At 39.4% G+C, this 16,521-nt stretch overlaps 1 protein-coding gene across 1 annotated transcript; it reads right to left on the bottom strand.

Moving 5' to 3' along the window:
- Window positions 1-598: 598 nt before the first annotated feature.
- On the bottom strand, window positions 599-10,370 carry LOC127424578 (neurotensin receptor type 1-like). Its single transcript, XM_051669933.1, has 4 exons — window positions 9,765-10,370; window positions 8,623-8,797; window positions 5,989-6,073; window positions 599-1,059 (listed from the first exon to the last, which is right to left on the bottom strand). Exons 1-4 carry the CDS (start codon window positions 10,368-10,370, stop codon window positions 780-782), a joined length of 1,146 nt encoding a protein of 381 aa, XP_051525893.1. The 3' UTR covers window positions 599-779.
- Window positions 10,371-16,521: the final 6,151 nt, after the last annotated feature.

Raw genomic sequence — 16,521 nt, 5'->3', positions numbered from 1 at the left:
AAACGTGATAATACTGTGGAGGATGTGGTAAGGGACCGTCTGAAAAGTCCACAAATGGTGGTAAAACTGTGGAGTTTTTTTCTACATAAATGTTCAATAAGATCAAACAATGTATGAATACAATCATAAAGAACAGGTGAAGGAAAAAATAAACAAATAAAAGAAATAAAAAAATTTATAAAGAAGATAAAGACAAATAATCGAAAAAAAATATATTTTTTACATATAAATGATGTATTTTTTTAATAAGTCATGGGTCAGGAAAGTTCTCATTTTAGCATATAAGAAAGGATATACAATTTTTATTAATAACACATATTAACAACGCATTTATTGCTAAAAATGTGGAGGATGTGGTTAGGGGCCTTGACCCCCCCCCCCCCCCCATTTAAGTGTCCCTTATTTTAAAACTTCAAAAGTGCCAAACCTAGTCACTGGTAAAACATCTATTATGTAATATAATGACATTTTTGTTGCTTGTAAAAATGTTTATTTCATCAGAATACAGGCTGCTTTGAATGCCCAACAATGAAGAAACTGGTTAACCAGTCAAACCCTAACATCGTTTATGTTTGATTTAAGATATTAAAGATTGAATCCATCAGAATAACCTTAAAGCATTGTCCTAACATACTGTGCACTGTATATTTGCTAAGTCACAACATTTGGAAAAGTGGTGCAAATCAAAATTTATGCAAAATCTTGCTGCACCATTCTGTCAAAACGGCAAAATATACATCTGTTGTCCACAGTCTGATTATTCAAAATGAATCACATTACTATGTAGTCTCCATGACTACCATGGAACAGAGGGTGTGATGGCTGGTACGGGATGTGACCAGGGAGGAACGAAGATGTTGTGGTACTTGTAAACTCCTCTTGCTCTGGTTGCTCCTCTGCCTTTTATAGTGTGTCTGGCACATGTAGGTGACAGTGGAGAGAAAGACTTGGCGGTAATTGGATGAGACCAGGTTATAAAGGATGGGATTAATCACTGAACTGATGTAGAAGAGCACATTTGTCAACATGTAAAAGTAATGGTAGAAATCATACAGTGCACTGTGGGGGGAAAAACAAAACAAAGGTTATTTGAAATCAACTAATTATTTCACATTCCCTATCTGTCACTCACTCGACGTTGTGTCGATGTAGTGACACTAGGGGTCACTCTTGGGAGCCCGAGACACCTCTGGTCTTTGATAAAAGACCAATGAAAATTGGCGAGTGGTATTTGCATGCCACTCCCCCAGACATACGGGTATAAAAGGAGCTGGTATGCAACCACTCATTCAGATTTTCTCTTCGGAGCCGAACAGTCATGCTCACTGAGCTGAATACTACTGTTCATTTACCTCTGCTGGATCTGACGGCGTATTTCAGTGGCTTCTGCCCCCCTCTGCACTGGTGCACTGCAGAGAATGCCCCTGGGTGCTTCGGCAGAAATAAAAGAGTATATTTCTCTAAAGGAGTATATTTCTCTAAAAGAGCGGCACACACAGAACGTCTTTTTAAAGACGCGTCTTTCTAAAGATGCTTTTCCGATTGTGTGTTATTCCTGGTTGCACTCATTATCTCTCGCCTTCTGACGGTCACGATCACTGTCTTTCGTGTCTGGGCACTGTTCACGTGGAGACAGCATTCGTGGATGGTCATGTTCTCATTGCGAGGATATGACCATGGCAACGTTGTGGTCGCGGCTCGCCTTCGTAAGAAAGCAAGCCACCCCAGAGGCTCCCCACCTCAGTCCTTTTACCCACGGGTATGAGGCCAGCGCAGCTAGCACTGGGGGCGATTTGGGGACCCCAATGGGACCACCTCTGCCAGGTATCCCCCCGCGGACCTCCCATTCCCCAGCACGCTTGTCTGCCCCGATCGGGCTTCTATTTGGCAGGTTTGGCGCTCCAGCGGCGGTCTCCCGCCCCTGAGCGCCCAGCTGTGGCACAAATCCATCGACCCCAGAGATGCGCAGTCAGATCTGTGCTTTCCTTCCTGCAGGGGAGGTTGGAAGGGAGGCTGTCCCCTTCCACCTTGAAGGTATACGTTGCCGCCATAGCAGCACATCACGACGCAGTCGACGGTAAGTCCTTAGGGAAGCACGACCTGATCATCAGGTTCCTAAGAAGTGCCAGGAGGCTGAATCCCTCCAGACCGCGCCTCATTCCCTCATCGGACCTCTCTGTAGTTCTTCAGGGTCTACAGAGAGCCCACTTTGAGCCTTTGCAGTCAGCCGAGCTTAAGGCACTCTCCTTGAAGACTGCCCTCCTGACTGCGCTCACTTCCATCAAGAGGGTAGCTGACCTGCAAGCGTTCTCTGTTAGCGAAACGTGCCTGGAGTTCGGTCCAGGTTACTCTCACGTGATCCTGAGACCCTGACCGGGCTATGTGTCCAAGGTTCCCACCACCCCTTTAGGGACCAGGTGGTGAACCTGCAAGAGCTGCCCCAGGAGGAGGCAGACCCAACCCTGTCGTTGCTGTGTCCGGTGCGCGCTTTGGGCGAGGTGTGGTCTCTGCGGTGTCTTCCCCTTGGGAGGGACACCCCCCGACTAGACCTGGAGGCCCAGTTGGATAATCCCCCTTTTTTAGGGAGTGGAAAAAAAAGGGGAAAAGAGGCCACGACTGGGTTAAGCCTGTCTCTATCTTTTGGGTAGTTGACTTGTCCCCAAAAAGGGCCGTTCGACAATCATAAATATGTTGGGGGAGGTTACGTGTCGACCTGGTGTGCTGGCTATGAGGCACACAGTAGTCTGCCCACCACACACTGCCAGTTCACGTAACACAGTTCAGCCAATTGTGGCGTTTCGTATAGGGACCCCTAGTGTCACTACATCGACACAACGTCGAGTGAGTGACAGATAGGGAACATCATGGTTACTTGTGTAACCTCCGTTCCCTGATGGAGGGAATGAGACGTTGTGTCCCTCCTGCCACAACGCTGAACTACCCGCTGAAATGGCCAGACCTTATATCGGCTCCTCAGCATAAAACCTGAATGAGTGGTTGCATACCAGCTCCTTTTATACCCGTATGTCCGGGGGAGTGGCATGCAAATACCACTCGCCAATTTTCGTTGGCCTTTTATCAAAGACCAGAGGTGTCTCGGGCTCCCAAGAGTGACCCCTAGTGTCACTACATCGACACAGCATTTCGTTCCCTCCATCAGGGAACGGAGGTTACACAAGTAACCATGACGTTTCACATAGCAAATATACTAGTCCAGTTTGTAATTCTAGTGTATCAGATTTACTTCTTAAGGGGCAATATGTGCCCCATGGAACTGATTTTCAGGGTCAATTTTACCTTGAAGGGGGCATTTTGTTTTTTGAAAACACATCTCTATGGCAAATCGCTACAATACAAGTTAAGCTCAATCAACATCGTTTATTGAATAATGTTAATTACAAAAATAAATAATAATAAAATAATAATAATAATAATTTTGACTCATCTCTCCTTTTCTTAAAAAGCAAATCTGGATTACAGTGAGGGACTTACAATGGAAGTGAATGGGACCAATCTGTAAAGGTTAAAATACTCAAAAATATGTGTTAACATGATTTTAGTGTGATAAAATCACTTACTATCCTTTTCTGTGTAAAGTTATATTCAAATTTACAACTTCATTGCCATGACAACATAACACTGTAAGCCCTGTTATCTCTGTAATTTAGTAGTCTGCTGCAAAATCAACTATTTCAGCTAAACATACACCACTTTTAACAAAAGAATTAATGTGTGCTTTTATAAAATTATAAGCTTCACATTTCTGCCTTTAACCCCTCCAAAAATTGGCCCCATTCACTTCCATTGTAAGTGCCTCTCTTAGGCCCTTTTCACATTGCTTGAGCAAGGCATCAGCAGTCCATATTTTTTTCAGGGTCCATTATAATAGATTAGCATTCACACCAATGCCCACGTCCCCAGATGAAGTATGTCCGAAATCTGTTCATACAATTCGCATGCATACTTAAAAGAATATATTGTTTTGCCGAGAAGTGCATCCTTCATCAAATACAGTAGATAATGTGACAGAGCACTGCTTATGCTCAATTAAAGTGACAGTGCACTGTTGATGGACAAAATTAATGTAATTTGACACACACAAAAGTACAAATTGCACAGAATAAGGATATACAGTATTTGTAATCGAGTGTGTTTTTATATGAATTAGAGCATGTAGAAAAAAAAGAAAAAGCAAACACTATTGTTAGAAGCAAAATAAAACAAAAACAAAATTAAATTATTTTAATTATATAACTTAGACAGAAGTATGGCTTTATCATTTAAAACTACATTATGCTATAAGTTATAGTCTTAAACAAGCAAATTAAAACGGCACATTATTTACTATTACATAGAGAGCAGGTCTATAGGGTTGGGGGGGGGGGGGTTAATCAGGACTTGAGTTGAGTCTCGAACTCTGAGCCCTCCAGTATACAGACAGCAAGCCAAATACATTTACTGTTCCAACACAAGTTTACATTAACATACAAACTACTGAATTCAACATTCTGGTGTGGAAGTGACTTTCACGTTCACATTCAGCCACCTACTGGTTGGGGCTGTTCAAAGGTAGAGATTTATAGTAAAAAAAAAAAAAGGACTTAAAAATGGATCTGTTTCTCACCCACACCTATCATGTCACTTCTGAAGACATGGATTTTACCACTGTAGTCATATAGATTATTTTTATGCTGCCTTTATGTGCTTTTTGGACCTTCTGAGTTCTGATCACCATTTACTCGCATTGTGAGGACCAACAGAGCTGAAATATTCTTCTAAAAATCTTTGTTTGTGTTCTGCAGAAGAAAGAAAGTCATACACATCTGGGATGGAATGAGGGTGAGTAAATGATGAGAGAATAAAAATTTTTGGTGGACTATCCATCCCTTTAACAGCAATGCCCATACACATCTGAGTGTGCTGCGAAATGTAAACAAATACACGTGACAGCCCGTACGGTCGTCAATTTCAGAACTTACCTTATTCTTGGATGACACAAGACTTACTGTGGGGAACCAAAGTGCTACATGACCCTTAACTTACATTTTATTTTGATTAATTAACAAAGGAAAAGCGTGGGATGTAGTTGCTTCGATTGAATATGCAGATGATGATTCCTTATTCTTATGAAGAAAGTATTCAAGTATGCACTTAAAAATTTTGGGCTGATGTTTGATCAAAGAGATATTGCTATTCAATGGTTGTGTGGGAGTAATCAATCCAAACCAAGTGAGTTGTGAGAAAAAAGTCCTGTGTTGTGCAAAACATTCAGGCTTGTCACCCTCCCCCTCATGTACAAACCTAGTTTCTCCACTAAATGATGATGTTTGTAAGGATCAGAGCTTATTTTGTTGGTTGGCATTAAATGAAATAATTCTAAAAGACTACATTAGGTGACACCAGCATCATGTAAATAAGATTTCATGTCGATCAAGTTTGTAATACTTGTCAATTGCCCACTCCTGATAACCATTTTGTAAGTAATGATCATTAATAAAGGAAATACTCAACATAGAAATCACTTTATTTTCAGTATTGCTGTATAGTGTGAAAGCCCCCATGAGTCTGCATGTAGTTGGGCTTTAGCTTCGCACACGCCTTGCTCAAGCTTGCGATGTGAAACAGGCATAATTTCAATATTTTGCTTTTTTTTTTTTTTTTTAAAGAAAAGACAGACCTCTAAGGTCTGTCATGGTAGATTCTGATGCATTTAGATATTTCGATTTCTTTTTGAAGCTTTGGAGTTAACAAGAGAATTTTCAGAGATTAATTTAGTTACATTTTCCCCCCTCAAAAATACTGTACAGTAGGTATTAGCTACGCATTCAACAACATTCACTTCTGAGACATTTAATATAGATATCTGACAACTACAGGTAACTACAGTATCTGCAGTGGCACTAAAACCATCTCTAGATAGGCCTAGAAGTGAATAGTATGAAACACTATATATACAGTAAATAAAAAAAAGAGGAATGCAAAACTCACTTCGTCCATTCGGTTACATAGCAATACATCAGTCGGCGGCAGTGATAAGGAAACCAACATAAAACAAAGGCAAAAACCACCCCACCTGATAATAGATAAAAGCCATATGTAAGTGAACTTGGTCTTGTAGCATATTATTATTTATTCACATGTATTATAAGAAATTAAAGGTGCACTAAGTACATTTTTCACTGTAAATAACCCCCCATTTCTACAATTGTACTGGGTAACCGGTCATATCAGCCAGCAAAACATAAACAAAAAACAAAACAAAAAATTACTTGGTCCACCTTTAAAGGAATAGTTCACACAAAAATGAATATTCTCTCATTTACTCACCCTCATGCCATCCCAGATGTGTGTGACTTTCTTTCTTCTGCAGAACACAAATTAAGATTTTTAGAGGAATATTTCAGCTCTGTAGGTCCATACAATGCAAATGAATGGGTGCCAAAAGTTTGATGCTCCAAAAATCACATTAAGGCGATATAAATGTAATCCATATGACTACAGTGTTTTAATCCATATCTTCAGAAGTGATATGATAGGTGTGGACGAAAAACAGATCAATATTTAAGTTAATTTTTTGCTAGAAATTCTTCTCTCTGCCCAGTAGGGGGTGAATGCATGAAGAATGTGAATCAACAAAAACACAAGAAGAAGAATGTGAAAGTGAAAGTAACCCTGGGTTCCAGTCGGGATTAATCTACCTCTAAAGGGCACTTTGAAGGGGGAACGATCGTGGCCACCATGTTGAAGGGTCATTCCAAACCAAAGGGCTCATAAATAGCTGCTTCGAAGGGCCCTTCAAAAGGGGCGTTTCTGTAGGGTTCACCTGATGGACACTTTGCTGCCAAGCGGACCGGAACCAGATCATATGTCATAAATCTACAGGTTTGTTGTAAATTAAACCAGCTGCACCTCTAAATCAATTCTGGTTCTATAAAAAGATATCTGTACTTTATAAAGCCTTTTATTTATTATAATGAACTTTTTTAAAAATATTTAAACCCCTGGCTTTCTGTTTTGAAACTGGCTTTTGCTTGTGTTATTTTCCTGTAAATTCACTTGATCTGTTATTCTAATAAAGGAGTTGAAATAAAATAAATATACACAGTGGCATTTTTAATTATTTAATAATTGAACATACACCGATCAGCCACAACATTAAAACCACCTGCCTAATATTGTGTAGGTTCCCCTCTTGCCGCCAAAACAGCGCCAACCCGCATCTCAGAAGAGACTGTTGTGTGTGAAAATCCCAGGAGATCAGTAGTTACAGAAATACTCAAACCAGCCCATCTGGCACCAACAATCATCCATGCGATTATCAAATCAGTCAATCGTGTGGCAGCAGTGCAGTGCATAAAATCATGCAGATACAGGTCAGGAGCTTCAGTTAATGTTCACATCAACCATCAGAATCGGGAAAAAATTTGATCTCAGTTATTTGGACTGTAGCATGATTGTTGGTGCCAGATGGGCTGGTTTGAGTATGTCTGTAACTGCTGATTTCCTGAGATTTTCACGCACAACAGTCTCTAGAATTTACTCAGAATGGTGCCAAAAACAAAAAACATCCAGTGAGCGGCAGTTCTGTGGACGGAAACGCCTTGTTGATGAGAGAGGTCAACAGAGAATGTCCTGACTGGTTCGAACTGATAAAGTCTACGGTAACTCGGATAACTGCTCTGTACAGTTGTGGTGAGAAGAATATCATCTCAGAATGCTATTTTGAGATGTGGGTTGGCGCTGTTTTGGTGGCACAAGGGGGACCTACACAATATTAGGCAGGTGGTTTTAATGTTGTGGCTGATCGGTGTATACTGTACATTTGTATACTGGTTCATTTTTTTGGTTCATATTTTTTAAATAAAACAAATATTTAAACATGAAGCTTACATTTCTTCATAAAGTCTAAATGTTTTTGTTTTGGCAAATGCATTTTGTTTCAGTTTGCATACTTAAAATAGCTAATAGTAAGGCAAAATCATGTATAAATATTTTTGATTAGATGCAGGTAATGGTCATTAGCGTCAGCCTTTGCGCGATGGCAGCGGCTTCTTTGGTTCAGATACATGACGATGAAGTGCTTTCCGAATTACCGATATTTTTGAACCCTTATACATCCTTCAAACCTTCGAAGCTCTTAATCTGGAGGGTAAAACCTCTGAAGGGATTAGGGCATAGGGATGAGTCCTTCGGAATGGAACACACCCTTAATGTGGAGACTGACTGAGCAGGAAAGGGAATTTATAGTAAAAATTGACTTAAATATTGATCCGTTTCTAACCCATACCTATCATATCATTTCTGGAGAGACTGATTTAACCACTGGAGTCGTATGGATTACTTTGATGCTGACTTGTGTGATTTTTGGAGCTTCAAAATTTTGGCACACATTCACTTGCATTGTATGGACCAAAAGAGCTGAGAAATTCTTCTAAAAATCTTAATTTGTGTTAAGTCACACATCTGGCATAAGGGTGAGTAAATGAATGTCCATTTTTGGGTGAACTATTCCTTTAATGTCTACCAGTTTGTTTCTGGTGTGTTCCAATGTAGAATTTCTAATATATAGTGTCATCCTGCCAATACTAAAAGCTTTTTTTTTTTTTTTTTTTTTTAACTCACGGAGGACTTTGATCCCATGTTGTAGCGAGCGTTCTCGGTTTGTCTCTGTTGTGACATGTGAAGGTGCTAAACAGTGCAATGCATGACGGCTCATTCGCTGGAGTTGATGTCCAATCAAACCATTCATGACTGTGATCACCAGCACTGGCACAACAAAAGATAGAAGGGCATTTACCTGTAAGGAAAAGGACTTGGTGATAGGCAAGATTGTTGAAAGTGGTGTGTGCAGCGATTGTTTGCATTCAGCAGTCTGAAATGTGTCTTTGATGCAAAGCCAAAATATTCAAACAAAATCAATGAGATTTGGCTGTAACATGGTAGCTCATTTTTGTCTTCTTAACAGCTTTACAGTAGAGGTTTTGTTTTGTTATACTTTGCATTACTCTGCTTCACTGAGAGCATATACAGTATTTCTCTGAGAGAAGAAGCTCACTCATGCGTCCTTGCACTTAACAAATGAAAAAATGTGAATGTGCATGTGTCAGGCACGAGGACTTACAAACGAGCTTCTCTCATGATCTTGGATAGGAGAGCTGGGCAAAGGGGAAGACTTTTGGTGAATAAGGACTACATTTTTGCCTTGGTTTTTCACCCAAAGTGATTGTATCACTTTCGAAGACATGGATTAAACCAGTGTTTCTCAACTGGTGGGTCGGATTGGGTTGCAGACAGCAGGGAAAAACAATGCCAAGCTTCTTCCTCCAATACTTTTTTTTTTTATCTGGGAAAATTTAGTGATAATCTCACGTTCTGCACTTTATACGAGCTAAATATGCTTCTCATCTGCAACACGAACATGCAAGCCATCGAGGGAAGCATTAACCGCTTCCCTCAATATCACGCCACAGACCACAAAACTGATCCCTTTTAAATGTTAGTTTTATATGGTGGATATGGAATTTTAGGTGACACCAACATTCAAAACCTTACAGTTACTGAAATATTGCCTTTGTTTGTGACAACTTCCCCATGTGACAACCTGCCCTGGTATTATTTTATTTTTCAGCACTTTTTCCATCTAAAGTGAGTGCCATCTAAAGCACCACCTGAGATGGAAAACATTACTTTGCATGAACTCTTTAATGAAATAAACTAGCATGGAATCCAGTTAGAGTTCATCTGCATCACGAGTTCATGCCCACCTGTAGAACAGCTTTGGCGGTGTTGGTGGAAGCCACGGTGGTGCAGATCCTCTCTTTCCCCACGTGAATTAGCCCCATGGTCAGAAGCATTGGAGAGGCGAGGGCGAGCGACGCGACCCAGAGCGCGCAGACGAGTCTCCTGGTGCGCCCGCGCGACATCCTGCTCTTGGCTTTTAACGGGTGGCACAGCGCCATGTAGCGCTCCACGCTCAGACTAACAATGTTGAACGCTGTCGCGTACGAGCAGCCGTCCCGTAGAAAGTAATAGCTCCTGCACGCGACCTCCCCGAAAGCCCACGGGTGATGAACCCAGATGAAGTTGTACAGCTCCACCGGCATGCACAAGACTAGGATGAGGAAGTCGGAGACCGCGAGACTAGCCAGGTGATAATGGACGGTGCCTTGGAGATGTTTAACGGATCTCCTCTGGAGAGATATGTACAGGGTCACAGAATTGCCGATTAAACCCACGCCAAAGAGCACTGCGTAAATCACCGTTACGAGCACTTTGGAATAAATATCTGTGTTCACATCCAAATCGTCCACCAGCTGGGAGTTGTTCAGCGGCGACACCTGGGTTCGGTTCTGCAGCACGCGATGCGCCATTGCGCATTCAAGTTCTGCGAGCAGACAGCAATGTTTCATTTGGCGTATTTCTCTTCAAAACATGAAATTCAGGGGGCGTAGCAGTCATTTTAAAAGTGGGGTGGTTGGGGGGTTGTCTTTAGAATACAGTGCAGTATTTATATATTACAGTATATATTAATAGGTTATACAAGTATGTTATAATGTTATATTAATATATAAGTATTATATACTTGTGGTATTTTAAAGATTCAAGTATTGCAAATTAAGTGCAAAATTTAACAAACTTAGCTGCAAAATTAAAGGGCATCTTGTGGAGCCCTTGCTTCTGTTTCCCATGACAATAAAAGACTGAGCACAAGTTGGTCCTTGAATAAATTATTTAATCAATTACAATTATGCCAATTGTGCATGTGCACAATTTAATTATTTACTCTCTGCTTGTGCATTGTGGGATTTAAATTTATCCAAGTGGCTTGAGTGTGTTGACTACCTTCACCACAGTTCGTTCAGATCCATTTAATGATTCATTCAGTGACCATTTCTGGTGTTGTCTTGTATGAAATTAGTCACTGAATCAATGATCAAAAGAAAATTTTAATCCTTTAAAATGTGTACGTCTACAGACCTACAAAGAGACTTTAGTAGAGGTTTTAAGCATTATAAGAACAAAGCAAATCTATCATTTCCCTACAGTCATAATAGTCTTATATTATTGAGTTACAATAACTTCTGTACATTTTCATGTATAAAAAGCGTGTCTACAAATCTATTCACTTCAGTAAAATGCCTAAATGTTCTAAGAACACAGCAGATCTATCTTATTCCTACAGTTTACAGATCTAGTAATCTGCTTAAATTAGCAAAAAGAACTGATCAAACTATTACCTCACAAACATAATGTAAAAAGCACAACTTAATGAAGACTCAGATGCTGATATAAACTCCACTTACAATGTGTGCTTAAAAGAAGGAATGGCCTTTTTTTCCCTGCAGTGCATTTCACGTAATGCTGCCAATCATGAACGATATGCCGAACTCTCATTTGTGTGTTCCTCATCTCTACATTATTAATTTAGATCAACATCAATGCAGATAAAAAACATGGATAAATGAGCATTGTTGAAAGCAACTTTGTAGAAATAAACGGAGCCGCATTGATTAGACTGTCTGACTGACGGCCTTTTACATAAGGGTTGTTTCGGCTCATGAAACTCACCTGTGATTGGCTGGATGGTCGCTCAATCAGCCCAAAGTAACAAAACGCAAAGAGTACTGTATACAAATCCAACATTTGGACTCGGTATGGGTTTAGCTTGGAAAAGTGTGGGGGACCGAATTTAATGAGTGCGGTAGACATGTCCCCCACATCCTCCCTGGCTGCTACGCCCTTGGTGAAATTACTTGACATTCAACACTGATTAATTTTCCTCTTCACAATGTGGAAGTGATGAGCACCCGTTCATGACTCTGGCACCACTGTCTTTACAGTATATACTGCCGTGGGGGCGCGTTTGGGACTTGTCTATGCTGATGCGTGAAGACAAGGAGTTTGTAGGCTTCTGCTTATAATGACAAATGAAGTTGTCACAAGAGCAATCTCTCAGTAAGGTTTTGAGACAAAAAAAAAAAAACAATCTTGGTATCTCTGATTTCGAAGTCAGGGCAAGTTGTCACATGTTTGCCAACATTTGCCTTTTTGCCAAAAAAAAAAAAATAACAAATTGGTTTGATATTTTCGTGTGCCTCCTTTCCATTTTTGCTGTTCATGAATTTTGTGTTTTACAATTATTTTACTGTTTACATTTTGATGAAAATTCATTCATTATCCAGTAATAGTCTACATTTTAAATACACATATGTAAATAAAAAAACAATAGGTTTTTATTGTGAACTTACAGTTCTCCAAATATTATGACAACATAAACCACTACATGTCAGCGTGTGTTAAATGAATGATATCTTTTTTCCTGGTCAATATTCAATGTTTAATAGCTTTAAGTAGCTTCTTTGTACTAAAATAAATGAAATAAACTAAAATAAATTGTGTAACAAACAGCCCTTCAGTCTCCCCCTTTATATGTTAAAGTTCACAAGAGATAATAAATGGTATTTAATGGCAATATTTTAAATATAAATACAGATAAAAAAAAAATATATAGATTATGTGATTTCTGTTCAAATGAGTCAATCTAGGGATGTGGGGCATCCTGATATATGCATGTGTCATATGGTTCTTTTGCATGGGGATTTTATAATTAGCTACATGAGGTCAGAACCTCTGGCACTAAACCAGACTGTGAAACTTCTGACAAGCTAGACAAACCATGTGCTGCTGATATTGTAAAAGAGTTTCTTTGAGATTTGAATCAATGTGCTTTCACGTTCCTGAATGGGATTGAATGGTTTAACACCACTGGTGTTACTCTACTTCAGGGCTTGCCTAAGACAGTTTCTCCTTGTCTGCATTTAAACAACCACTCTATTCTACTTGCATAACTTGATTAGGCATATTCTCTATAACCTTGCTGACAAATAACCATTGTTTGCTTATTTGCTGTCTATCTTAGAACCTTATAGCATTAACTATGACAGAAGTCCAGAATCTTAATTTTCACCCCCATTCAGCCTTTAAGCAATTAAGTAATTTGCCTCTTAGTGATGTAAAACTCTGTTAAGTAGAATGTTTAACATATATCACCTTCTTAGTTATGCTATATGTTATGTTCTCTAGTTATTGCACTGCATTGTGCATAACAAATGAAGTGATATACTGTATATATATATATATATATATATATATATATATATATAAAACTGTATATATACTGTATATACGTATAGAATAGGAGTGTTGCACAACTGCACCTATCACCTCTTCAAGCTTCTTTCAAATTATAGTTCTTTTGTTGCTGCTCAAGGCTACATGAGTGTTTATGCTGTAGCTCGTTGTCATGGAAAAAATCTTTTTCATAACAGTAGAGCTGCATGCAGTGTGTTTGCATCAATGATTTTGTAACCCAATAATGAAGTTTCCTTGTTTGGAATGAAACAAGGTTGGGACAGATCTATCAGTGACTGACAGATGATTGATTGAATTGAGTGAGGTGTGGGTGCTGATTTTTTGGAATGGCAGCCACTCACTGGTAACCTGCAATTGAAAGAAAGTCAAGGTAATTTCATGAAATCACTGGGTTAGTGTTAATATTCTAGTCCAAAAGTGGGTGAAATCAAGATCTAGAAATCAGCCACAGCCTCTGGTATGTACTCTAAACAATAAAGGAGTGAAAACATAGATAGACAGACAGAGAGATGGATGGATGGACTGACAGACAGAGATAGACAGACAGACAGACAGACAGACAGACAGACATACGGATGGATGGACGGATAGATAGATCGCGAACCCTACTCATTTTGTAGTGACAATGCTATTTTCAGCACTAAGACTGAATGCTCTCTGAAAGTGTAGTGTCAAAGTACCAGGACTGAAGAATACTACATCAAGAAGCCTGTTTTATAAAGTTGGGAGTCTAACATTTATTTGTGACATTTTAAGAACTATGTGCACCAGTGATGTAGTCCCATCGGGACTACAGAACACTGGGTGATGTACTACTGAATTATATTTGTTACATATTTCCCGCATCCTGTGAAAATTTCAATAAATGTCTCATTTGGAAGATGTTTTCAAACACTTGAACCCCTTGCTAATACATCTTTCTGTGTCTGTTTAAAAGCTATTTTTCAGAAATGAGAATGGAAACTGAACAGAAATGAGACTGTTGGAAATGTAGTAGGTAGATAGTTCTACCAAAGACCAAAATAATTAATAAATAAAAGGTTTGCATGTTTAAACCATGTTTAGAGGTCTGTCAGTTATTTCAAAGTTACTTCAAAAAGAACCATCATGATTTGGTTCCTGTTTTGCACCATAATATTGTCCATAATATGCCATTATTTATTTCATTTTGCTAATTCAATATTAATAATAAAAAATACACTTAAATAAAGGGTATAGTATGCAAATCAATTTTAAATCTACTATGCTGGGTACACTGAGTACATGAGCACAGTAATACATGGTTATAAATGTCAGTTGTTGAGCTAATGCATGGATGAACAGTATTCAGCACTGCAACTGAGTCTACAGGTGCATCTCAATAAATTAGAATGTCGTGGAAAAGTTCATTTATTTCAGTAATTCAACTCAAATTGTGAAACTCGTGTATTAAATAAATTCAATGCACACAGACTGAAGTAGTTTAAGTCTTTGGTTCTTTTAATTGTGATGATTCTGGCTCACATTTAACAAAAACCCACCAATTCACTATCTCAAAAAATTAGAATACATCATAAGACCAATAAAAAAAACATTTTTAGTGAATTGTTGGCCTTCTGGAAAGTATGTTCATTTACTGTATATGTACTCAATACTTGGTAGGGGCTCCTTTTGCTTTAATTACTGCCTCAATTTGGCGTGGCATGGAGGTGATCAATTTGTGGCACTGCTGAGGTGGTATGGAAGCCCAGGTTTCTTTGACAGTGGCCTTCAGCTCATCTGCATTTTTTGGTCTCTTGTTTCTCATTTTCCTCTTGACAATACCCCATAGATTCTCTATGGGGTTCAGGTCTGGTGAGTTTGCTGGCCAGTCAAGCACACCAACACCATGGTCATTTAACCAACTTTTGGTGCTTTTGGCAGTGTGGGCAGGTGCCAAATCCTGCTGGAAAATGAAATCAGCATCTTTAAAAAGCTGGTCAGCAGAAGGAAGCATGAAGTGCTCCAAAATGTCTTGGTAAACGGGTGCAGTGACTTTGGTTTTCAAAAAACACAATGGACCAACACCAGCAGATGACATTGCACTCCAAATCATCACAGACTGTGGAAACTTAACACTGGACTTCAAGCAACTTGGGCTATGAGCTTCTCCACCCTTCCTCCAGACTCTAGGACCTTGGTTTCCAAATGAAATACAAAACTTGCTCTCATCTGAAAAGAGGACTTTGGACCACTGGGCAACAGTCCAGTTCTTCTCCTCCTTAGCCCAGGTAAGACGCCTCTGACGTTGTCTGTGGTTCAGGAGTGGCTTAACAAGAGGAATACAAGAACTGTAGCCAAATTCCTTGACACGTCTGTGTGTGGTGGCTCTTGATGCCTTGACCCCAGCCTCAGTCCATTCCTTGTGAAGTTCACCCAAATTCTTGAATCGATTTTGCTTGACAATCATAAAGCTGCGGTTCTCTCGGTTGGTCGTGCATCTTTTTCTTCCACACTTTTTCCTTCCACTCAACTTTCTGTTAACATGCTTGGATACAGCACTCTGTGAACAGCCAGCTTCTTTGGCAATGAATGTTTGTGGCTTACCCTCCTTGTGAAGGGTGTCAATGATTGTCTTCTGGACAACTGTCAGATCAGCAGTCTTCCCCATGATTGTGTAGCCTAGTGAACCAAACTGAGAGACCATTTTGAAGGCTCAGGAAACCTTTGCAGGTGTTTTGAGTTGATTAGCTGATTGGCATGTCACCATATTCTAATTTTTTGAGATAGTGAATTGGTGGGTTTTTGTTAAATGTGAGCCAAAATCATCACAATTAAAAGAACCAAAGACTTAAACTACTTCAGTCTGTGTGCACTGAATTTATTTAATACACGAGTTTCACAATTTGAGTTGAATTACTGAAATAAATGAACTTTTCCACGACATTCTAATTTATTGAGATGCACCTGTATATTAAAAGTCTATAGTGCACACTGCAGGTGTGACATTGTCTGCCTGCAAAAACAATATGCAAACAGCAGGGGTCAGCAAGATCTCACTTGTGTTTGTTCAGTTCAATCAAAGCTCATTCTCTTGGTCAACGTTGTTTTTCCGATCAACATTTTAAAATGTAATCTAAAATATCTAAAAACGTGAAACCAAAATGTAAATTAAAATATTAAAACCACATTGAAAGATGCAGAATATTAAACCTTTTCCTGGCTGGTTTATGAATATCTTTTGTAGGATGTGAGATGCTTTGTTCTAATTTCACTAGGGCCCTGGTCCCCTGGTTGAGAGAACTAGAAAGGAAGGAGGAATAGACTTCTTTTGTAAAAAGTAAATGATACTCAAGTCACCATTTGGGGTTCCTCAGCTGCCACACCGGTGGAACCCTCTGGAGATCCTCC

The sequence above is a fragment of the Myxocyprinus asiaticus genome, chromosome 33 (genome assembly GCF_019703515.2).
Source record: "Myxocyprinus asiaticus isolate MX2 ecotype Aquarium Trade chromosome 33, UBuf_Myxa_2, whole genome shotgun sequence".
NCBI classification, from domain to species: domain Eukaryota; kingdom Metazoa; phylum Chordata; class Actinopteri; order Cypriniformes; family Catostomidae; genus Myxocyprinus; species Myxocyprinus asiaticus.
This window is presented reverse-complemented; position numbering and strand designations above follow the sequence as displayed.